The sequence below is a fragment of the Manis pentadactyla genome, chromosome 1 (assembly GCF_030020395.1).
Source record: "Manis pentadactyla isolate mManPen7 chromosome 1, mManPen7.hap1, whole genome shotgun sequence".
NCBI lineage: Eukaryota > Metazoa > Chordata > Mammalia > Pholidota > Manidae > Manis > Manis pentadactyla.
This window is the reverse complement of record NC_080019.1, coordinates 195,527,483-195,549,342: the sequence shown is the minus strand read 5'-3', so window position 1 is coordinate 195,549,342 and position 21,860 is coordinate 195,527,483. Positions and strand designations below refer to the sequence as shown.

General features: G+C 56.5%; 2 protein-coding genes across 6 annotated transcripts in view; both read right to left on the bottom strand.

The window, feature by feature from the left end:
- Positions 1–119: 119 nt before the first annotated feature.
- Positions 120–16,191, bottom strand: PWP2 (PWP2 small subunit processome component). Its single transcript, XM_036912010.2, has 21 exons — positions 16,066–16,191; positions 15,071–15,183; positions 14,037–14,131; positions 13,554–13,653; positions 12,811–12,954; positions 11,850–11,985; positions 11,464–11,684; positions 10,993–11,136; positions 10,504–10,574; positions 10,009–10,145; positions 9,453–9,601; positions 9,105–9,252; positions 8,623–8,773; positions 7,700–7,880; positions 6,677–6,824; positions 6,135–6,240; positions 4,822–4,887; positions 3,689–3,907; positions 3,404–3,554; positions 3,153–3,227; positions 120–1,516 (listed from the first exon to the last, which is right to left on the bottom strand). Exons 1-21 carry the CDS (start codon positions 16,081–16,083, stop codon positions 1,339–1,341), a joined length of 2,751 nt encoding a protein of 916 aa, XP_036767905.2. The 5' UTR covers positions 16,084–16,191; the 3' UTR covers positions 120–1,338.
- A 1,850-nt stretch (positions 16,192–18,041) lies between these two features.
- TRAPPC10 (trafficking protein particle complex subunit 10) overlaps positions 18,042–21,860 on the bottom strand; it is a 109,161-nt gene continuing 105,342 nt past the window's right edge. For 3 of the 5 annotated variants that reach the window (XM_057505111.1, XM_057505134.1, XM_057505141.1), the window contains 3 exons: positions 20,422–20,465; positions 20,143–20,337; positions 18,042–19,841 (listed from right to left, as the gene is read on the bottom strand). In XM_057505111.1, the coding sequence (XP_057361094.1) occupies positions 19,470–19,841; positions 20,143–20,337; positions 20,422–20,465 (611 nt within the window). In that variant the 3' untranslated portion in view covers positions 18,042–19,469. The other 2 variants (XM_036912005.2, XM_036912006.2) reach the window with 2 other exon arrangements.

Below are 21,860 nucleotides of genomic sequence, written 5' to 3'. Positions count from 1 at the left end.
CTTCTGTGATCCGTGCATTACACCACTGCAAAAAGGGGGTGTTCTGATTCCTTCAGGTACTAGCTACAATCCTTCCATTTAAAAGAATCTAGTTATATAGGGATCTGTTCACATAGAAATGAGTGGATTAACGTTTTTTTCCTTTATTTACCACTTTTTAAGTGAACAACACAGGTTTTGTAAATAATTCAAATGGCCTCCAGACACACTGGACGTTTCAACCCAAAGCTGTCACTGTCATTCTTACTCACTGTCCCATTGTTGACTTTTACAAGTACTTTCATCAAGGACTTCTCATGGAAACAAAAAATGTGAGGTATTCTACAAGTTACAACCAAAGATGAGCCTGGAACATTCTACTGTCTTCATTCCTGAACTTCATTCATCCCAACCCCTCCACTTTTTAGCCAGAAACTCCTGGGAGGCAGCTGACCCTACCCTTACCTCCCCTCAGGACCACATCCAGGACATTAGCTGCACAGGGATGGGCTCATGCGGATGCTGGAACCTGCTGTCGGAGAGAACTTCCCAAATGCACACTCTGGTTCAGCTGGGCTGGAAGCCAAGATCCTGCCTCTACCAAGCTCTTCCTGGGCACTGGCTGATGGTATGCCCTGAGCATGGAGGCCTGGCCACCACCCTGGCCATGCTGTGCACACAGGGGACTTACCAAAGTGGGACCCTTCTCAAGGGGGGCTGTGGGCTGAGCGGCCCACCCCCTCCTCCATGTGGCTACTGCAGAGCTGGTGTGGCAGGCCTGAGTGAGCTTCCAGTCCAGCCTGGGGCTACTGGGTATGCTTCTACAAAGTCAGAGCCAAGCAAATGCTCCTGGCCCCAGCCCTGTACAGAAGGAGCCCTGCTCCCGTCCCACCATCATGGGGAGTGCTAGCAAGCAGGTGGCCCTGATCCCCACCACGTGATGATCATACTCAGGAGATACCATTAACATTTTTGTATCAGAGTTCAGACTTAATCTGTACTTGTATCTTAGAAAACCCCATCTTTTTCACCCCCAATTTATCATCAAAAGTTCATATTAAAAATATAACAATCACACCAAGTTTGAGTCTATACACAGGCGCCCTTTGCTTCCCTAAAGGGTGCACCGAGGGCTCATTCATTCGCCTGAGTGCCTGAGGCTCCTGGCTGAGCACCAAGCTTGTGCTGACTGGGATGTTAGCTCACTGCTTCCGTGCTTGCTTCTCACAGGAAGAGTAGGTCCTGGGGAAGTTTCTCTGACTCTCTGGATTGCCCTCCCACTCCTGGGGCCAGGCAGTGGAGGCTCCACCTCTCCGCAGGTCTTAACCCAAATGAACATGGTTGCAAACATGGCCAGCTTTATGCCAGCAGCCCATCCTGGTCCTGGTTCCCGTGTCCTCCCCCAAACAAGTGCAGACTGTCGTCGTCGGACACGTCTACTTCCTCCTCACTTGCCAGCTGTTCTGAGTGGCGTTTCATGCCCCGCTGCCTGGACACTGCCAGTGCGTACTGGATGTTGTAGCGGTTCCAGTCACAGCTGTTCAAGGTACACAGCATCAGGTTAGTAAAAGCAACAGGTTTTCCACACCATCAACTGGCACCCAGCCCACCCAGATCATAAAGTAAGAGTATACAGCAAGGCTTGACTCCTTGATTTATGTTGCTTAGGGGGCGTGGTACTGGTAAAGGTATTCATCTTGTTAGGGCTAGTGTTGGTGCCAGAATAGGTGCTATAATGAATATGGTGATTGAAGATGTAAGGGGTTTAGGGTCTAGAGTGGCTCTTTAGTAGAGTTTTACTGCATTGGCAACTGGCTGAAGTAGTCCATTAAGGTCCTACAATATTTGGACCTTTGCATAGTTGGTATACACTAGCACTTTATGCTCTCTTAGTGTTATAAAAGCTACAACTAGGAGAACAGGGACAATTATTGACACTATATTGACAATGTACATGTGTGTTAGCCACTTCTGTCACCTCGAGAAAAACCAGCCACAGACCCTGTGACCACAACCTGCCCCACCTTTGCTCTTCTCTTCCCTGGAGACCCAGGTCCTGCCCAGGCCAGCCTGAGTGGCAGAGGCCCTCAAGGACCCAACTGCGAGAACCCCCTCTGGTCTGTGCTCCCCACCCTTCCTCCTCTGGATGTGCCTTCCAGACACCCAAGGATCGGACCAGTGCAGAACGTCACAGCTATTATATTTAGAGAGCAGAGGGCACTGAATTAGCTAATTCCCATGTGAGCAGAATGAGGAGAAATCACACCATCATTCCAGGGGAACGAAGCACCCAGTGCGGACAAGCTAAAAGGTGAGGACCAGAAGGAGTTGAAGCAGCACCACATCCGTGAGGCAGCATGACCGCTGTGCCGGAATCAGAAACCAGTCTAGGTCCTCATCACAGCCGGGCCTCAGATCGGTACATAAAGGCCAGCTGGACGCCCGACACAGCCAAAAGTCAGCAGACACTCAAGTCCAGGGGACAGTGTTCTTGCATTATGCCGAACGAGGAGCAGATCTAATGGGGCACCTGGCCTCCTAGACCGAGCTCTGGAGCCACAGAGGCCTCAACAGAGGGAAGGCTATCCCTAGCGGATGGCTATCAGCACAGCCCCTGGACCTTGGGCAGCCAGGGCACTCAGGAAGAAAAGCCTATCCTAGAGTTCTAAAGACTGAGGAGTCAGTCAAGGAAAGATGGGAGGACACAGGACCCCCAGGCCAGACAGAGGCCTCTGTGGGTGGACACTGGGCACACAGCGGGGCAGGGAGCAGACCTGCAGGAACACAGCCAGGTTCCAGGCAGCAATCCATACCCTGCTTTCTGCACACCAGTCAATAGTGGGGAGGAAAAACCCCAAGAGGCCAAGCTGGGAGGCCTTCCCGGCTGCATTTGGCCTCAGGAAAGGGGCAGAAAGTGCCTGAACCGTAAGAAACCACCCAGGCACATGGGGATGGAGGCTTTGGGCTGCACTGCGACGTGCCCACCTCCACTTTCTAATGTTAACTTCAGGCCTCGTCTGAGGTTGGCCCACCTTGGGACAGCCCAAGGGGAGCAGTTTACCGGCAGTGAGGGAACAGCACCTCCAAACCGGCACTGAGAGCAGCCCCGCTGTGGAACCAGCTGATGGCAGCAGAACCTTCACCATGCCCACCGACCACACCGGTACACGTACAGTTTGGAGATGTCGTCCAAGTGTCGCTGGACGCTCTTCTGAAGGAACTGAACGACTGGCAGCAGCTTCCCCGCCCTGGGAAGGAGGCATCCGTTAGTGCACAGCAGTCCCGGAGCCACCATCTGCCTCCCTCCACACCGTGTCTGCATGTGAGGCCTCACGCTGTGGTCTGCCCAGCAACAACCCCCTTCTACCTATGACCGTGATGGAGAGGCAGCACCGCAATGAAGGAGCCGACGGGCATGACCCACCTGGACTTCAGCTTCTGACCATGTGCCATGAGCAACTTCTGAGTCCATACGAGGTAGAATTCTAGATGGCGAGACACTTCAAAGGACGAGGCTAAAAATTCGAGTACTTTCTCCACATACAACTCAGGAAGGGAGGAGCTGACAACTTCAACTGTAAGGAAAGGAGGAAAACCACGCTCCCATCAGAAGAGATGACTGCAGTCTACACCTTCTCTGCCTTTGCAAAGAACCCAAAAGCCTGGCCCGGGTCCACACGCAGGTCCTCACGGCCCCCCAGACGCTCACTCTCATTCCAGGGCACTGACTCCAGGGCCTCCTGCAGCAGTTTCCTCTCATTGAGCCGGAAGGCCATGAGGACAGCCCTGGTGAAGTCGTGCTGGCGCAGCGCCACCCGGATCTGCCTGGGGCTGATGCTGGTGTCCAGATGGAATGGGTCAAAGAGCATCTGGGTGTCCAGGGAGTAGATGAGGAGCCCCTCGGTGGTGGTGGCTGCCCAGCAGCGCCCTGGGGATGAAGTGGTAGAGAGGCTTTCCATATACTTTCACATTTCCCCATTTTCTAAAGAAAAGGTAGTAAGTACACCCCCAGGGTCTCAAACGCGACTGCACAACAGGCATGTGGGGACGTCTTCCCCTTCCTCAGCCCCGGCCACCAGCTCCTCCCTGGAAGGAGCGCTGGGCCATTCGGTGGGAATCCCTCCAAGGCTACCGCGGGCTGTGAGCAGAAACGCACGCGCACTTCTTTCCCTTTTTGCATCAGTCCCAGCAAGCACTTCTGAAAAGGAAATCTTTTGGCTTTGCTGGGTGCATGTTCTCTACCACATCAACTCCACCACGGTGCCGGAGGAGCCCCCCAAGGCTTCAACATACAAGACGGGGCCCCCGCTCTTGCCTGGGGGCCACAGCCTGCACCTGGCTCACCCAGCAGGGCGGTACCACCTGTTCTGCACCCAGCTGCCTCTGTCCTCCGTCTGGCTGCAGCATCAGCTACCAACCCAAAGATAAGCCCACCGAAACTGTGCAGGCTGGCTCCGCAGGATGGCATTTCCCTAAAGCTCCAGGCCCTGAGGGCACAGGCCCTCCTCCAGGCCCTTCAGAGGGTCTACTGGACACGCAGGGGCTGGGGCGGGGCAGGGCAGGGGAGCAGGGTGCTTGGTGGCAGATGGGGTCGTCCCCTGGGATGGCCCCAACGAGCACATGGGGTGCCTTCCCATCTAAAGGCCTCGGGTGTCTGAGGTGACAGCTTTCACTGCCATCCTCCGGAGGGGACAGAGACGACCACGCCTCATCCAGGCAGAACGGCAGGGCCTGGAGCCAGCGAGAAGCTCCGTCTGACCTTGTCCCGGGGTAGAAGTGACAGGCCCACCGTGACCAGCCCCGAGCCCCACCAGTACAAACAACACCCTGCTCAGGACTCACCGGTGGGAGAGAAGCGGAGCGAAGTCACCCTGATTTCAGGTTTGAAGTGCCGAGAGCTCATGTCACCTGGAAAACAAAGGAGTTGCCAGTTGCCGTCAGTTATGGGGCAGTACATCGCTCAGCAAGCGCCCGACATGCGGCCCTGGCGCAGCCTGTGACCCCGTGTGACCCATGCAGAGCGCAGCCCGCCCGTGAGCACATAGCAGGTGAGCCCTGTGCCAGGGCCTCCCCAGAACAGCCCTGGAGCAGCTGGCCTGTGGGCATCCAGCCTGGCCAGGCAGACAGCTGGTATGTTCCTGAAAAAAGCCTCCATCCAGCCCTACCTGCCCATTCAGCAGGCCCTTCGCCCCCAATCCCCCATGTCCAGTTGAGGCTCACCGGCACCAGGCACCACCCTGCAAGGCCTTTCGGGCACTTTTTATTTCCAAATTAACTCTTGAGGAGTAATACTCCCATGTTATGAAATCCAACCACACACAGGTGACCTGGGAGAAGTTCGCCTCCTCTCTGCCTGGCCCCAGCTACCCGGAGCCCTTCCTGGAGGCACTACAACATTTCCTGCTTGTACCCCAGAAATACTGTGCTGGGGGCTCTCCACCTTAGGATGACTGACATCTGGGGCAAGGTCCTGTGGGTCCAGCAGAGCCCTGGTCTCTCCACAGTTGATGCCAACAGCACATGGCCCAAGCTGAGACCATGAAAATGAATGCAGGCAGGTGGGAAGCAGCATTACACACAACTGGGGAGTCCTGGAGTGCTGAGATCCCACCACGCATGTGGCAAAGACCAGCCACCACGGACACAGAGCAGATGTGCGCATGCTCGGAGCCAATCCGTGCCCAGAGGCCCCAGCCAGGGCTAAGGTGCCCCCACTCCCCCATGTAGGAAGGCCTCAGGCACGAGCCAGGGCTGGAACCAACCAGCTGTGAGCAGCCCCAGGGGCTGTGGCAGGCAGGACAGCTGCCACCATGGAAAGGCTTGCAGGCTCTTTGGCTGATGGATGCCCCTTCACGATAATCTTGGGGTCCAAGGGCCCCAAGTTCTCTGCCCTGTTCCTTTGGGGTACCTGTCCCCCATGGGCCTCCTGAGGCCAGCTGGACACCAAGTCCTCCTTGTCGTCCACATAGGGGTGAGTGCCAGGCCCACAGGCTGGTGGGGAGGCTCCCAAAGCCCCCCATCTCCAAGAGGAGGCCGCACACGTGCCATGGCAGCCCAGATAAGGGCACATCTACTATGGCCCAGGAAATGCAGGTGGTGAGCAGGGCCCTGCTGTGGCCTGGGCCAGTGGATACATGAGGGGACCCCCTGCTCACCCTTCTTTACACCCGGCAATGGGATCACGACGCCATCCTCCCCAGCATCTTGATCAATGAGTGCCAGGTTGCCAAACTCTGTCATCTTCCTTCGGTTCAAAAATTCCTAGAAGGGCCAAAGTCCAGATGACTCACCTGTCGGAGGGAAAGGGAGGCTGCGCCCGCCTCCCCACCTTGCCCGCCGCCACAAACACTAGAGGAGACCCCAGCCCCGTCCGGAGCACACAAGACACAGACCCGAGGAAGTCTGTGACAAGCCCGCCCACCTAGCCTGCTCAAAGCTGCTGTGGACGGGCGGGGTCCCCACTGCTGCCACCGCAGAGGTCAGCTCACGGCGGGGTGGGGCAGCTGCTCCCCTGGCACCCCCTTCCTGGAGGCGCATCCTCAGGGTAATGGCCAGGACACCGTCCCCCAGAAACATGAGGATGGAGTGGCCTTGCCCTGCAGCGCAGCCAGAGCAGGTGAACCCAGGCCAGGTTTCTGGGAGCCAGGGAGTGGGGAGGGGTGGGGGCAGGGGCCCTGCAGACCCGTGTGCACCTCACCTCCATGGCGTCTAGTGAGAGGTTGCAAGAAATCTCAAACTTCTTCCTAAGAATCTGCTCCTTGACATGATAGATGCACACAAACTTGGACATGCCCCCCGCCAAGACACTCTGGCCGTCTGCGGAGTAGCACAGAGTGGTGAAGGCCCTGAAGCAGAGGGAACATGGGTGAGGGACCTCTGATCCGTGTCCCCCCAACCAACCAGAAGGCATTTCCGGGTGGAAGTCAGCGGGCCTGCCACCCACCACGGCCCTCGCACGGGCGCCTCCTTAACCCTGCAGGACTGGAATCGGGCACTGACTGCCCCACTGACTCACAGGACTGCGAACAGTGACCCTGGACTTGGAAAACGATTCTTAGATGTGACACCAAAAGCATAAGCAACAAAAGAAAAAATAGAGAAGCTGGATTCAAAAAATTTGAGCTTCAGCAGGCACCTTGAGAAAGTGAAGACCACTCCCAGGCGGAAGTTATCTGCAGGTCACACAGGCTCTATCCTGAACGTGCACCATCTGCCACAAATTGCAAAGGACAGAGGGCCCACGAAAACGGACAAATTCTCTGAACAAACGTTTGTCCAAAGCTGACACACAGAAGGCCCATCGGCCCGTCAAAGACTCTTCCATCAGTCCACAGGGAACTGTGCACAGGAACCACGAGAGCCGCCACACACCCACCAGAAAGGCCATGACACACAACATGAGCCGAGGGGACGGGAGGAAACCTGAGGCCCCTGTATAGGCGGAAAAGCAAATGCACCGCCTCTTTGGGAAACAGTCTAGCAGCAACTCCAGAAGTTCAACTGTCCACGTGACCCAGCGCCACCCCTCCCAGAACACACCTTGGTGAGTGTCTGCAACACCTGTGCCTGGATGCCTGCAGCAGCACGCCCATGACCCGGCGACCCCAGGACCCCGGACGCACACACCCACCCAAGGTCCCAGCAGCTCCAGGTGGCCTCTGACTGGGCCCCTCTGCTCAGCAGGATGCAGGGTTTCGGGGCACCCCACCCTGACACTTACTTCCCCTTGGCGGAGTGCTTGGCTGTGATCTTGTCCAGCTCCTTCCTGCCTATCTTGAGGTCATGTCTGCCCTCGATGGAGCCCATCTGCACGGCTCTCTCAGGGTCCCAGAAGGTGATCTGCGCATTCAGTGTGGCCACAGCCAGCTCTGCCCCATCAGGGCGAAAGGTCACAGCCAGAGCTGAAAGGAGATGCAGAATCAGGGCTGGGGAAGAACCCAGGTTCCAGCAGATGGGCCCTCACCTGTCCTCAGCCCAAGGGGTCTGGGAGGAGGGGCTGGCGCACAAGAAGCCCTGAGAAGCTCCACCCTGAGGCAACCCAGGCCCTGCAAAAATGGCGGGGAGCCACGTGGGCAGGCAGAGCTCCAGCCACCTGCAGGGGGAAGGGTGTGCAGGTGGGGGCCCAGACCAGCACAAGGCACAACTGAGCAGGGGCCAGCATGGCAGGAGGCGAGGCCCGGCAGGGGTGAGTCCCCCGAAGCACAGCCAAGGTGTCTGTGACAACTGCAGAACAGAAGCAGACTGACAAGAGGCCAGCAGAGACCAGGATGCTGGCCACTAAGAGCGTGAACAAAGCCAGGTAGGTGGTGGGAAGCAGAGAGCCCCAGTGCACACGCCGACACAGGGACAGCCGCGTGGCACCATCTCTGCTGTGACCCATCAACCCTGCTGCCCTGGATGACAGTGGCCACTGACAAGCCTGGCCATGCCCAGGGTGACCTCACTCTCAACACAGGCGGCGGGGCCCACCCACTGCAGCGCATGCCTGATGCCGAGTAACTCCACCGGGCTGCCACCAGCAGCTACAGGCGCTTGGGGTCCTGGGTTAACAGGCATGCAGGCCACCAAGGTGGCCGGCTGACAGCTCTGAGACCAGCCTTCCTCCCTGGCTCAGGCCCCTCCCCGCAGGCCCTAGGCACGCACCATCAGAGGTCAGGGCCAGCGTTTCCGTGGTTCTCCAGCTGTCCACCATGTCCCACAGACGCACGGTTCTGTCCCAGGAGGCGCTGGCCAGGACTGACTTCGTTGGGTTAAAACACAGACCACTGATGGGCCCCTCATGGCCAGACAAAACCTACAGCCGCGTGGAAGAGGGATAAGGAGGGCACAGCTTGGCCACAGCCCAGTCAGAGCTCGGGGAATGTGTGCGCTGGCCACCACTGTGCAGAGGCTGGCCATTGACACAGCTCCCAAGCAGCCAAGGCCATGGGATGAGGCGGTCTGGTGTGGGGAAGGGAGAGGTGACCAGGCCCCAAACATATATAATTGGTGCTTATTCCCAGGATGACCTAAATCCAGCTGGCGCCCCGGGTCAGCCAGTGGCCCTTCCTGTGCAGTGGGGACCCCCAACGCCACCCCAGCCCAGCCCCCTTAAGGGCGAGGCTCTTGTATTATGTGGCCCTTACATCAAGGAGCCTGCCTGTCTGCATGGACCAGATAAAGATCTCGAAGGAGTCCTGGGCCCCTGCGGAGACGATCTCCCCGCTTGAGTCCAGAGCCACGCAGGAGAACTGCGTGGGCCGTGGAGACGTGAACGTGCGGAAGTTCCGGTACCTGTGGGTGGGGGGTGTGCAGCCTGGTTGACATCTCTCAGGGAGAGACGCTGCCATGCACCACGGGCCTGAACGCTGGGCTTCACGTCAAGCCTGGTGGATGCCGTGTACTTCCCAGCAAGCCCAGAGCCCTGGGCCTGGCTGACAGCCTGCCACAGAGGGAGCCTCTGCTCCAGGCATGCACCCTGGCAGAAAGGTCACCTGTGAAGGTCAAAGGCGCGCACTGTCCCATCCATGGAAGAGGTCACGATGACATAGCCGGTGGTGTTGAAGGTCACACTGGTGACCCCGCTTGAGTGCTCCGTAAAAGTGACGAAGCAGAAACCACTGAGGGTGTTCCACACCTTGACCTGCAGCAGGACAGGAGGGGCAGCAGGCTGAGCACAAGGGACCACAAGCACACAAGCATCCCAACCAGGGACCCCCAACACGTGAAACCACCACACAGTAACCCTGTGTGCACAGTGGCCACCTCCCACATGAAGGGGGGCAGGAGACCGTGGGGACGGTGTCACCCCGGGAAGGGCAGCTGCTCATGTGCAGGGGCCTGAGCCAGACACGGGGAGGCAGAGAGCCAGTGCTCTGCACCACCCCCCCACCAGCCAGCAAGTCTGTAAGCACCTCACTGCAGGACATAGTTGGGGCCTGGTACGAGTGCTGTGATCCCCAAGCTGGGCCCCTGGGGCCCTGGCCAGCAGCATGGGGCCAAGGCCCACATCCCCCACCACCAGCCCATTTCTGAGGTGCGGCACCTCACCTTGCCATCGTCCCCACCAGTCACGATGTACTGCCCGTCAGGGGAGTAGGCCAGGGCCACCATGCTGTTGAAATGGCCCTGCTGCTTGAGCACGTAGGCCTCGCTCTGCCACTCCCACACCAACAGCTGGCCCAGGCCTGCGGGGCACATGCCAGCTGGGGACCTGTGCCCACCCCACCCTCCACCTGGGGAAGAGGACCCAGCACAGACGCCGGTGTCCCGAATCCACAGAGCGCCAAGGCCACAGCCGGGGGCAGCTGACAGACACCGGGACTCAGGCGCACCAGGACTCACAGCTCAGAGGGGCCTGTGTGTGGAAGTGCCGCTGCTCCTTCATACGTGAGCCACCCAGCCTACCTACACGGCTCACAACAGGCCCCGGGAAGGCATCCTCCTGGGGCAGGGGCATGGCCCAGTGCCGCGGGAGACCTCAGGCAGGTGGCCCAGCACAGGAGTCCCTTCTTGCTCACGTGCGACCCAGGCCCCAAGACAAACCTGAGCAGCCAAAGGCGATCCAGTCCCCAGAGCTGTTGATGGCGATGGAGGTGATCCTCTGGTCTGAGATGCTGAGCAGGAAAGCAGGCCTCAGTGAGCCCAGGGGGAGCCCCCGTCCCTGCCCTGCTGGGTTCGCCAGAACACAGCCAGACTCCCTGGCCCCTGGCCACCTTCTCCCTGCCCCTGCTAGACAGAATATCATCACGCAGCTGACCGGAGACCCCAGAGCAACTGTGCTCAGAACCTCACAGCAGCATAACTTTGAAGAACCAGTATGCATCTCCTGCACATCCCAGAGACACAGAACAGAAGGAGCGGTGCAAGGAGGATGGGGGCGCTTTGAGCCACTTGTGACCACTGCCTGTGTGGCGACTCAGGGAGGATGGCACCCGAGTGGAGGCAGGCAGAACCCCGCGGTCCCTCCAGCCCCTCCTGCCTCCTACCCACTGACCTGCTGGCTGCACGCATGCCAGAGAGCAAGGTGCTCACCTCAGGGAGTGGATGAGGTTGAACTCTGGGAGCTCATGAAGATGGAAGATCCCGGAAGCAAAACCAGAGACCAAGAGGTGGGTTTTCTTGTGATATGCTGCAGCTGTCAGGTTGTTAAAATCTCCCTCTTTATTGAAAAAGCACCTGCACAGACAGGGACAGAACTGTGGGAGGACCGGGGAGCCAGGCTGGCCCCATGCCCCAACCAGGCCCCGCTTGGGACCCCTAGGCCACAGGCCCGCACAGAATGCAGGTGGACACCTGACCACACAGGCCTCCTGGCCCTGAGGACGACTCCCTATCTCTCAGGCCTGCAGCTCTCCACCCCTGCCGGCCACCCTGGCTGCACGCCTAGGACCACAGGCAGCCTCTCTGCTGATCCCAGCGCCTGCACCTCCCTGGCTGGGACCACAGAGAAACCCTACTCTCCGTGCCGCCGGCCTCGCCCCCTGGCCCCTCCCAGAGACCTACTTGGCCAGCTGCGAGTATTTCACTTTGCCCTGGTGCTCCTCCGCAGCCGGCACAGCCTTCCCATGCACCGTGGTCTCCTCGCCGTCCTCGTCCCCCTCGTCCTCCTCCTCCCTCTGCAGCAGGTCTGCCTTCCAGCCCGTGGGGGCTTTCAGCCTCAGGCCCTCGGGAGGCGTGTCACACTGCCACACACACAGGGCTCCGTCCTGGCTGAGCGTGTAGAGCTGCAAGGCAAGAACATGGAGCGGGCGTGGGTCACCTTGACCCCCAGCCCCTCGGCTGAAGCCTGCCCCTGGGCCCTGGGAGCAGCAAGGACCTTGGGGAGGCCCGGCACCCCTCATGCTGGGCCCAGTGCCGTTGGGGCATGGGCTCCAGGCGCAGGCACATACATCCAGGCTGCCGGATTCGAAGAAGCAGGCTACAATGGCATCCTTGTGGCCCCCCAGCGCGTAGTAGATGAGGTTGTCCCAGCGCTCGGCCCCAAACACCCAGGTGGACATGTCTCTGCTCCCGACTGCAAAGCACCTAGACAGAGGAGACACAGCACGTCCAGTGCAGGGGCTCCCCAGGGTGACACGCCCAGGTCTGCCACGCCGGCTGCATCCACCTGTGCTCCTCCTGGACACAGGAGCCCCAGTGGGCACCTGTCAGTCCCCCGCAAAGCAGACCCTCATGGGGGCAACCAGGGGAGCCCACGAATGGACCTCTGAGCCTGCTGGGTCCCGCTGGGGAGCTCCTCACCCTCAGCCCCCATGACCTGCCTGCAACTGGAGGGAACTCCAGTGTAAACAGAGGGGCAGGAAAGGACGCTGCTACACTGAAGCAGCAGGATGCTGAGTGTGGGGCACCTGGCCGCCCCTGCCCAGCAACCCACTCCCAGGAGCAAGACCAGTCTCCTGCTGACACACTGCATGCTGCCTGGGGACTGTGAGGAAGGTGACCCGACGTACAGGGCAGCACAGCCTCCACCTCTCCCTGCCAGAGCACGGGGAAGCTTAGAAAGGCCGGCAGCTACCAGGGGCCTCCCACAGCTACGAGCAGAGCTGGAGCATGCCCCATGCACCATGCAGGAAGAAGTCTGCCAACGCCCGTTGGCCACAGCTGCTCTGGAGTTCTGCTGGCACAGATGGCCTCACGCACTGGTTCATGGCACTCGAGGGGCCCAGTCCCTGCTCTCTGGTTTCCAGTGGCACGTGCCAGGCTGGGCTGGTCACATTCACAGCCAGGGCCCATCCTGCACCAACCCCACACCAGGTATGGGAGAGGCCACCTCAGAGCGAGACCTCTGGACTCACCCACTTGCCCAGCAACCCCAAAAAGAGGCCCCCAGCCCAGCCTGCTCAGCCTCACCGGGAGTCATCGGTCCAGTCAATGCACGTGGTCTCATCATAGGGGCCAAAATAAGTTTTGTCCAGGACGAACGCATTGAACTCCCGCTTCCTCCCAGGGGCGTGGTACATCTGAGCGATGTTGCCTTTTGTGACGACGAATTTCCTGCCACAGGAACAGGGACCCTCAATACTTCCCACCCACCAGAGTCCTGAGCATGCCTCAGAGCCTCTAGGGGCAGCTCAGCTGCTCTGAGGCCAGTTTCCCGTGAGAGGAAAACCCAAGACTGCCTCTCACTGGCCCCCAGGGCTTCTCTTTTCCTGTGGCGATCAAGGCCCAAAGGGCAGGTGGACAGTCAGGAGGCAGCAGGCAGACCCTGTGGGCACCTGGGCCATGACATGCCTGTGCCCGAGCACAGGCCCCCTTAGCCTCCCGCCTGGGAGGCACTCACCGAGGCCAGGCAACTGGGACACCCCTGGGTGGAACTGAAAGGAGGCACAGGCCATGTGACAGCTGCCCCCGATGCCATCCTTGGGTTCCTGGGTTTGGGTGCCAGGTCACCCCTGTCTGGAGGCTAGGAGACCCTCTGAGAGCCACGCCTGCCCGAGGGATGCTTTTGGAAACAAACTCTTGGACCTCCCCTTGACATGCGACAGCCCACAAGAAGGCAGCAAGGGCCGTGCCCGCAGGAGCCACGACAGGGGGAAGAGCCCTCCGGGCTGAAGGGCCGACACCAGTCCCCTGCCCAGCCCGAAGGCCCTCACCTGCCATCAGGGGAGAAGGAGATGCTGTGCACAGAGCCCTTGAAGTGGAAGTGGTGGAGCACGGACCTGTAGGCCAGGCTGACCAGCAGCGCGTCCCCACCTGAGGAAGGACAGCAGCGATCGGGCCACCCACCCAGCACGCTGCACACTTGCAGCACTGTGTGACCCACAAGCGGGGCCAGGTTGACCAGCAGCGCGTCCCCACCTGAAGAAGGACAGCAGCGATCGAGCCACCCACCCAGCACGCTGCACACTTGCAGCACTGTGTGACCCACAAGCGGTGGGTCTCTGTGTGTCCCCACCATAGGCACCATGACTCAAGGCACACACCCAGCGGGGGCAGTTACACCCCACACGTCTTCACCCCAAAGCCCACCAGGACAGGGTGTTGGCCTCATGTCACCGACAGCCACCTCGCCTGTCTCCCGACTGGTCCCATCCATCCCCACCCTGCAAGGTTGTCTCTTGACAGAGGGTAGTTACCTTCATCAACAATGATGGCAAGGCGGCCATCTGGGGACAGCCCCACACACCTGACATTGTAGCGCGTGGCCAGGGGCAGAGTGCTGGATCTGTTGCTGAGACGAAAACCAGAGGTGTGGCTGCCCTCCTGGGGGCCTGCGGGCCCCACCTGGACCACCCGCCCACCTGCCCTGTCCCCCTCGTCAGTCAAGCCCCTGGCCAGAGATGCTCCCTTGTCCCCTGCCTCCCCAGGAGAGGAAGACAGTGACCCCCAGAAGACTCGGCAAAGCATGTTAAATGTCTTAAAAATGGGCTTTGGATATGTCAGTTTTGCTTCTAGAACTGCATCTCAAAGAGGACTCTGCAAAACTGGAAACCGACAGTTTAAAATGAGGGATTAGCACAGACAGCACATCCCTGTGTACAGAAAAAAAAAATGCGCAAAAATGGAAAAGTAATGTTAAAAGTGAGTAATCATTGGGCTAAATTCTAATTTTGTTATTATTTCACTTCCTGATTTTTCTTCAATGAATGTGTGGTCGTTACTCTAGCTGGACCTGTCATTTCAACAAAACGTGAGCAGTAATGGCCACGCCTACAGCTGACTTGGCTCCAGTGCTTTAGGGACCCTCGGAGGTGGCTCAGGATACCAAGACCTGCACAGCACTCGCCCCAACCACGTGTCTGGGAAGGTACGACAGCACACTGAAGTCCTTTTCCCTGACAAGCCATGAGCTTATCTAGGAGAAAGCGTACACCCAGGGAGACAGGCCCGACTCGTGCGAGTGCCTCCCTGGCTGGTGGGAGCCCAGGGCGGCCTCACACCCCCGTGAACTCTACCTTGAAGGTAACGTCAGTGACCTCAATACACGGGGTTTAGCCAAGGGGCTGGAAGCAGCTGGGACGCCTGTGGCCCACTCCACTACTGGCCCATCACTGCACAGACCCTGTGGCCCCCTGGGGCTGCCCCATTAACAGGTTACTATTCAAAAGAAAGTGAGGAAACACCCTCAGTGTTTACATGCCAACTACACCCATCATTTTAGCGCACTTACTTTTTAAGGTCAAATTCAGTGACTCTGTTTCCCACAGGACTGATAACTGAATTACCATCACATGTAAAATTTAAGTTTCCACGCCGATAGACAGTCCCCAGCAAATTTGAAAACTGAAAGAAAAAAAAAGGCATCTTAACAGAAGTACAGAATCTCAACTCTGGAAAAGAATGAGGCCTCTGGTCAAGGACACGGCAGAGTCTCCCGCAGGGTCCCCTGTCCTGGGGCACTCCTGAACACCTATGCGGCCTGGCCCTGGGAAGAAGTGAGCCCAATCCCAGGGCCCCAAGTCTCAGACAGGGCCACAGTGAGCCCTGGCCACAGGCGGGTCTGCAGGTGGTCAAGAGGGCAGGGCCCCGGCTCAGGGAGAGAAGCGGCCACAGGGGGCTCACGGCTTCGTGGGCAGGATGACCTGCCAGCACCGCATTCCCCCACCAGCTCCGCCACTGTCACCGCTATGAGCCCCTCACATGCGGACGATGGGAGACGGAATTACATACAGGGCGGCTGCTGTGCCGGGGGGCCCGGGCCCCAAGCTGAGGGCAGGGCCTGGAGGGGCCTCCGGAGGAAGCTGCCGCCCGCACCCGGGGCAGCGGCGTGAGGACCACGCTGACGAGCGCGCCAGTGTCCCCAAAGCGATGGTGTCCCCCAGGGAGGTGACCCAAGGCACGGAGGGCGCCGGCTGCAGGGAGGGAGCCCGGGGGAGCCCTGCGGCCGGGGCGACGGGCAGAGGCGCCCCGCGGGAGACCCAGCGCCAGTATGCGCAGCGTGACGTTTATGTTAAAACAGCAGGAAGGGTCCGCCGTGTCCCACGACCCTGAGAGCGATCCCTGCGGCTCGCCTCGCACCCGCCGCCCGCAGGGCCGCCTCCTGCGAGCCCCCCGCGGCCCCTGGAGCCGGCGTTTGGGGGAGCGGCTGCCGCCCGGCACAGCCCGCAGGCCCCGAGGAGGCGGGTGTGGCGCCCCCTCCGCCCGCCCGGCCCCGCGCGAGCTCACCCGGTACGCGAACTTCATCGCGGAGCCAGCGCCGCACGTGCACCGTAGCCTCAGCGTCCTCGCATGCCCGCAGCAAGCACTTCCGGGGCGGCCCGCGCCGCGGCGCCATAGCGCCACCCGCGGCCGGGAGGAGCGACGCCTCCCGAGGCGGAGCCCGGCCCCTGCCCCGCCCCGGGACGGAGGGCGGGGCCGGGCCTCAGCAGCGTGGGCGGGGGGCCCACATCGAGTTCCCGCATCGAGGAGGGCGAGGGCCGGCCCCGCGCCTCCTTATCTACTAGCTGTGGACCATGAAAGGGGGCAGGAGACGGCCAGCGATGCCACCAGACACCACGTAAGCGGTTAGTGACTGTCGGATATGCGGCTGGCAAACACGTCTACAAGAAACCCCAACTTCTAAAAACGTCTTTGCTCCTCCCTAATGTTCCCCCCAAAATAAATCACCTATGCTTCGAGTCAGGAACAAGGAAACTGACGTTACACCCTCAATTTTCACACCCTACAGCAAATGAAGTTCAAAACAGCAAAGTTTCTTAAAATGTGTATTTTCAGAATTATAATGCTTAGACATTTGTAAGTTTCAATACAATGGTTTTTAGTCTAACTATATTACAGGATAATGTGAAAAATGACCTTCATAGTAAACCATGAAATGGAATTAACACCTGCAGTGTCAGTCACCAACTTGTCACCTTTTCCAGTCACAGAATCCCAGCAAATTGTACTAACATTCAGGTCTTGCAGCCTGATGTATATAGGCTGAACACATTTAGAGAAAGGGACCTTTTCATGAAAAATCAAATTTTAGAATTATGTAGGATTTGAAAGATCACAGTTGACAGTAAAACAGATCACCCTAGTTTGTTCTTTTTTAGAAAGTGTAACTTTTCATTGTATATATACCTGGAGTGTTCCGTTTTATAATTCCATCTTATTTTAAATGCTAAATTGAAATAGAAGTCTGAATTTTCTCTACTGTTGATGGGACATCAATCCTCATCAACTAGGACTTACTAAGGAATCCCACTCACTGCGGCCGTGCTGACAATGAAGCTCTACGTAGAAGTCATTTTCGGATAAAACAATTTCCATATTAGAATCAGAGGAGTTACAATTTTTCCGATCATAGGACATCCCATGAAATTCACCAAAATTATAACTTCTTTTCCATTTGTTAGTATTTTACATGTTCCACATATATTTGTAAAATGGCAGATGCTGTTTTTTAGAGGCACATTCTGTACCTGGCTTCACAATTACATCTTTACCAAAAAACCCAACTTACCTAAAACACATTAAGTCCTATTTTATTTTAAACACAACAAAAATCCAAACACCATTTTAGTTCTAAAAACTGAACTTTGAGGTGATAATTGTTTTGTGTTAACAAAAAACAGAGGCGTCCACCTAAACTTAGGCTGCAAAAGATCTTTTTGAGTAATTGGGGCAAAAAACAAACCTGTGATAAATTTTATTAAGTTTCCAGACAGTAAGAAACCACCATGAATATTTTGGATTTCCTCTTCAAATTTCCCCTCTAAATATATACATGTAATTAGAGAATGCCACCCTGGCATTAGGGCCCAGACACAAAAGCAGAACTAAGGTAACAGCTGGGTCACTCTCCCCCTTCCAAAGGTGGGAGACAGGCTACCTCGAGATATTTGTTTCCTTGGCTCCCAGGCCGCCCCCGCAGGTTAGAGGCTTTTCGGAAGGAATCAAACGGCAAAGATCTTTTCATTGACAGGGCCTGGCAGAGCTGCAGGGCAATGAAGTTTCACAAGGAAACAAACTTACTTTTTTAGAAACCCTAGACCATCTTTACATTCTTAAGTTCCAGTCTGCCTAACTAGTTGACCAAGCTTGTTACTTTTAAACTGCACATGAGGAAGATACATTTCTGCAAAGCTAACACACATAAATATCTTCTTTACAGACTTGTCCAATTTCTATAAATGAAAGAGACACAGGGGTGGGGGTGGGGATCACACCAACTTTATTTGCTGAATGAAAAGACAACATACAGAAGCGTGGAAAGACTGCTCTGTCCATGTTTATTCTGAAACGTGCCTTCTCACACCCACACCACTGGCCTCATTGAAGCTGGTGACAAGCCCGGGCCAGTGGCAGCTGAACAGGCCTGGCTCACACATTTGAGATTATTCTCAGATTTTATTGAGGCATTATTTGAGGCCCCACCCTCTGCCAACCCAACTACACTTGCCTGCATTAATCTGATCAAGTTCATCCCAACCACACTTTCCCAGTGAATTAAGAGTTCTCTATTTCATATGTACAAAAATACATTGCTTTGGAGAGCTGGAAAAGGTTTAATACATACAATAGTTATTTACAAGCTGTGACTTTCACACCAGTAAAAACAAACACGCATTTATTTTGTCCTTGATTTTTGGTGCAACTTATACATAAACATTACATCGGTTAGTTTGTACTTTTAAAAATAATAAATCGATCATATGTACAATTAAATTTACAACTGAAAGCAAATGAATCCATTGGTATGATATGACTACAACTTAGTGGACCAGCAGAGAATATTCTAAGACTTCCGTCCCTCCTATAACCAGACTGGAAATACACTGAAAGGACACCCTCTAGCCTTCACTTAAATGGAACTTCTTAACTTCAAAGACGTAGGGTGCAAAAGAAAAGTATTGATTATACAGTTACAATTACACAGACTTTAAGTGTAAAGATGAGAGAAAAACAATACAACATATTAACCTGCACATATATAATTAAAATAAATATATATTTAATTCCAAGTGCATATGATAATCAACATTATGGGGGAAAAGGGCCTCAGAAACATTTACTCTGAAACTATTTCAATACCAAGTTATTCCTTACGACCTGGTCTAGTCTCCTTAAAGTACCTTTAAAATGGCTCCAGCTGCTGGGTGCCCTAGGTCCGCCCAGTCTGACATCCCAAGGCACAGAAGGGGCTAGGTTCCCCCCCAACCCCACCTCTCAGCCCACCCACCCACCCTAAAAGGGAGTCACTAGAAAAGCACAACTAGAGGATCTGGGGTACAGAACTGTGTTGTACCCCTTAGGAGACTTACAAATTCACCTGGTCCAGGAATTGGGCAGCTGTGTGACCAGAAAGGCACACACATGCCGCCACCAAGACTAACACCTGCTGAGCGTCACCTGAAAGACACGTGGACTTCCACAGAGACCCAGCAGGTGAGAGGCACTCAGGTGAGAGCACTCGGCACCTCTTCCAGGAGCAGGGCAGGGTGACGGGTGGGGGGAGCGCGCGCTGGGCAAATACTGGAGGGCACCCGACACAGGCAGGGAGATGAGAAAAATAAGTAAATGGACACCACAAACAACACAAAAATAATGACATAACCCAGCTGCCCAGCTGTACACTGAAATTCTCAGATGTTTCCGTGGCCAAGTGGAACCCCCAAAAGTCTGGTTAGAGATAGCATATTACAATGGAGAGCAACTGAGTCAGGACCCCTCAGCGCCCTTGCACAGACCCGAGGTGTAGGTCGGCCAAAGGCGTCGTCATGTGACACTGACTTCGAGGACATGGTCGTCTGTGCCGGGGATGACCAGGACCTGCGCCCCTGTGCTGGAGTTGAAGACCTGGCCAGGCAGCAGCGCCTGGAGCCGGGGCATGGGCAAGCCCTTGTGCTCGCTGCTGGTGACCGAGTGCACACTGCCCCTGCTCTTGATGCTGCCGCTGTCCGGCTGGTCATCCATGTGTTTGTCCACCGACAGGCTGTCGTTTTCAATCCAGCTATCTGAAAAATGCACGGGAAGTGAGATGCAGGCCACGGACACCGACCCCTCCCCTCCCCAGGTGGGGCGGGCCACCCCAAGCGGGCATCCAGTGCAGAGGATGAACCGAGGCAAGCCCTTCGGAGAGCAGCCGGCACAGGCCCTTAGAGCAGGCACCTGAGACTAATGCTGACTAGGTTTGGGCATTAGGTTCCATGGGCACCCAAAACAGAGAGACAGCATTCTGTCAATGCTGGCCCCTCAGCTCTCTGTGGAGCCACCACTCCCCCCACGAGTGTGCACTTGAGCGTGCCGAGTCCTTACCAGCGTCCAGTTGGGTGGAGTGCGCAGAATGATGTGGGAGGTATTTAAACAGCCTGACGTCGGGAAGCGGCAGGTAACCCGCAAAGAGGGGCATGACCTCCATGTGCACTCTGTGAGTGGCCTGGGCAGCCACGGGCATGGCGATGACACCAGAGCTTTTCCCACACACTGCCCAATTGCTACTGTTGTCCACAACTGAAACAGAGGGGAACCACTGTTTTGGCCCCAGGAAAGGGCATCTGGTATACATACCAAAGTAAGAGCTACTCGTTGCCTCACACTGCAGCATAAGGCTCCTGTGCCTCCATGTCTCATGACTGCACCTGGAAGTAAAGGCGCAGGTTAAACCTAAGATATGCACTCTAGGCACAGGGAAATCACTTTTTCTCAAGCTAATAAACGAACAATGATTCAGTTTTTACTTGAAATCTTTTTGAAAAGTTCATGTGTAATGCTTCAAGAGTCGGCTTGCTCCGGCTGTTAAATTAGGAATGGGGATGCAATAGGGTGGGGCTTGTCCGGTCAGCGCCGGCGCCAGAGCAGTGGGCCTGACTCCCCCTCAGCCACTCACACAAGCCTCCCGGCGGGAAGGGAAGAAAATGTACATGAAGCGCTCAGAACCTCTCCTAGTTCATCAGCATGTTAACACCCAGCGGTTGTTATTAACACGACTAAGACACAACCTAAATGTGTTTCAATGCCATTCACACAGCTAACTGAGCAGTCGGCTGAAAGTAGGTAGGGCAGGACCTGCGTCCTCAAGCAGCAGATGGTTTTGCAGAGGTCACAGGACCCCTGTGTGGCCCACACAGCCAGAGCCCAGCAGCATGTGACTAGAGCTCCATGAGTACAAAGAAGGGACCACAGAGGGCAGGCTTCCTGCAGGGGGACATGGCACTTTTGAGGATGAGGGATGCCAAGGGACAGCATCTGGGAGGGACACGTGGTACAGCAGTTCTCAGACCGTGGTCCTCAGGGCACCTGCGAGGCCATATCCCTGTCTCCTCACTGTGGGACATGTGCCCCGGTGGGGAAAGCGTGGGCCTGAGTGTGAACCGAAGCACAGGTACCAAGAGTCATGGCATTGTCTTCTTCGCCACCACAACCCTGCAGTAAAATAATTGCCAGTTTTACTTAAGAATGCCCTTCATGTAGTAATAAAATTAATTTTATTAAATTCAACCCTTAGGTACACCTTCTTTTTTAACTTTAATTTTGAAAGGATTATAGACTCTTAAGGAGTTGCAAAAAGAGAGCAGTCCCGCGCACCCCAGCTGTGCTGCTCCTGTCACAGCAAGTGGACGCAGGCCCAGCACAGTCCACCAGGCCATGGGGCTCGCTGGGCTTCACCAGCCACAGCTCCTCAGTCTGGGCACTGCAGGCATTTTCTTTAAATGAACGGTGTGAGCCTGACATTTCAAAGATGGTGCCAATGATACAGTTTGTAACTGACCAAACAGTCTTGGAAAACGTGCATTTGCCACTGTGGGCTTGGTAGCATCCGGGTCCTCAAAGACTATCTTGATGTGTCCACCGTGAGCCCGAAGCCTGTGACCAGACACTGAACAGTGAAAGGCACCAACATCTGGAAGGCCCATTAACCCAGGAACCATGTCTCCCACATGACTGATGCCTGGAGTCCCATAGCAGTGCCTGGGGCCCTGAGGGCTCGGCGCCGGCTCACAGGGCTAGCGCCACAGCGGGGAGCTGAAGCCTCC

What these genes read in the sequence shown, in the direction of transcription:
- PWP2 (XM_036912010.2), bottom strand. An exon ending in GCTGGCCCTGACCTCTGATG is followed by an intron (nt 7,881 to 8,622) that starts GTGCGTGCCTAG and finishes ATCTCCTTTCAG; the next exon opens with CTCTGGCTGTGACCTTTCGC. An exon ending in GGTCAGAAGCTGAAGTCCAG is followed by an intron (nt 3,228 to 3,403) that starts GTGGGTCATGCC and finishes CCTCCTTCCCAG; the next exon opens with GGCGGGGAAGCTGCTGCCAG.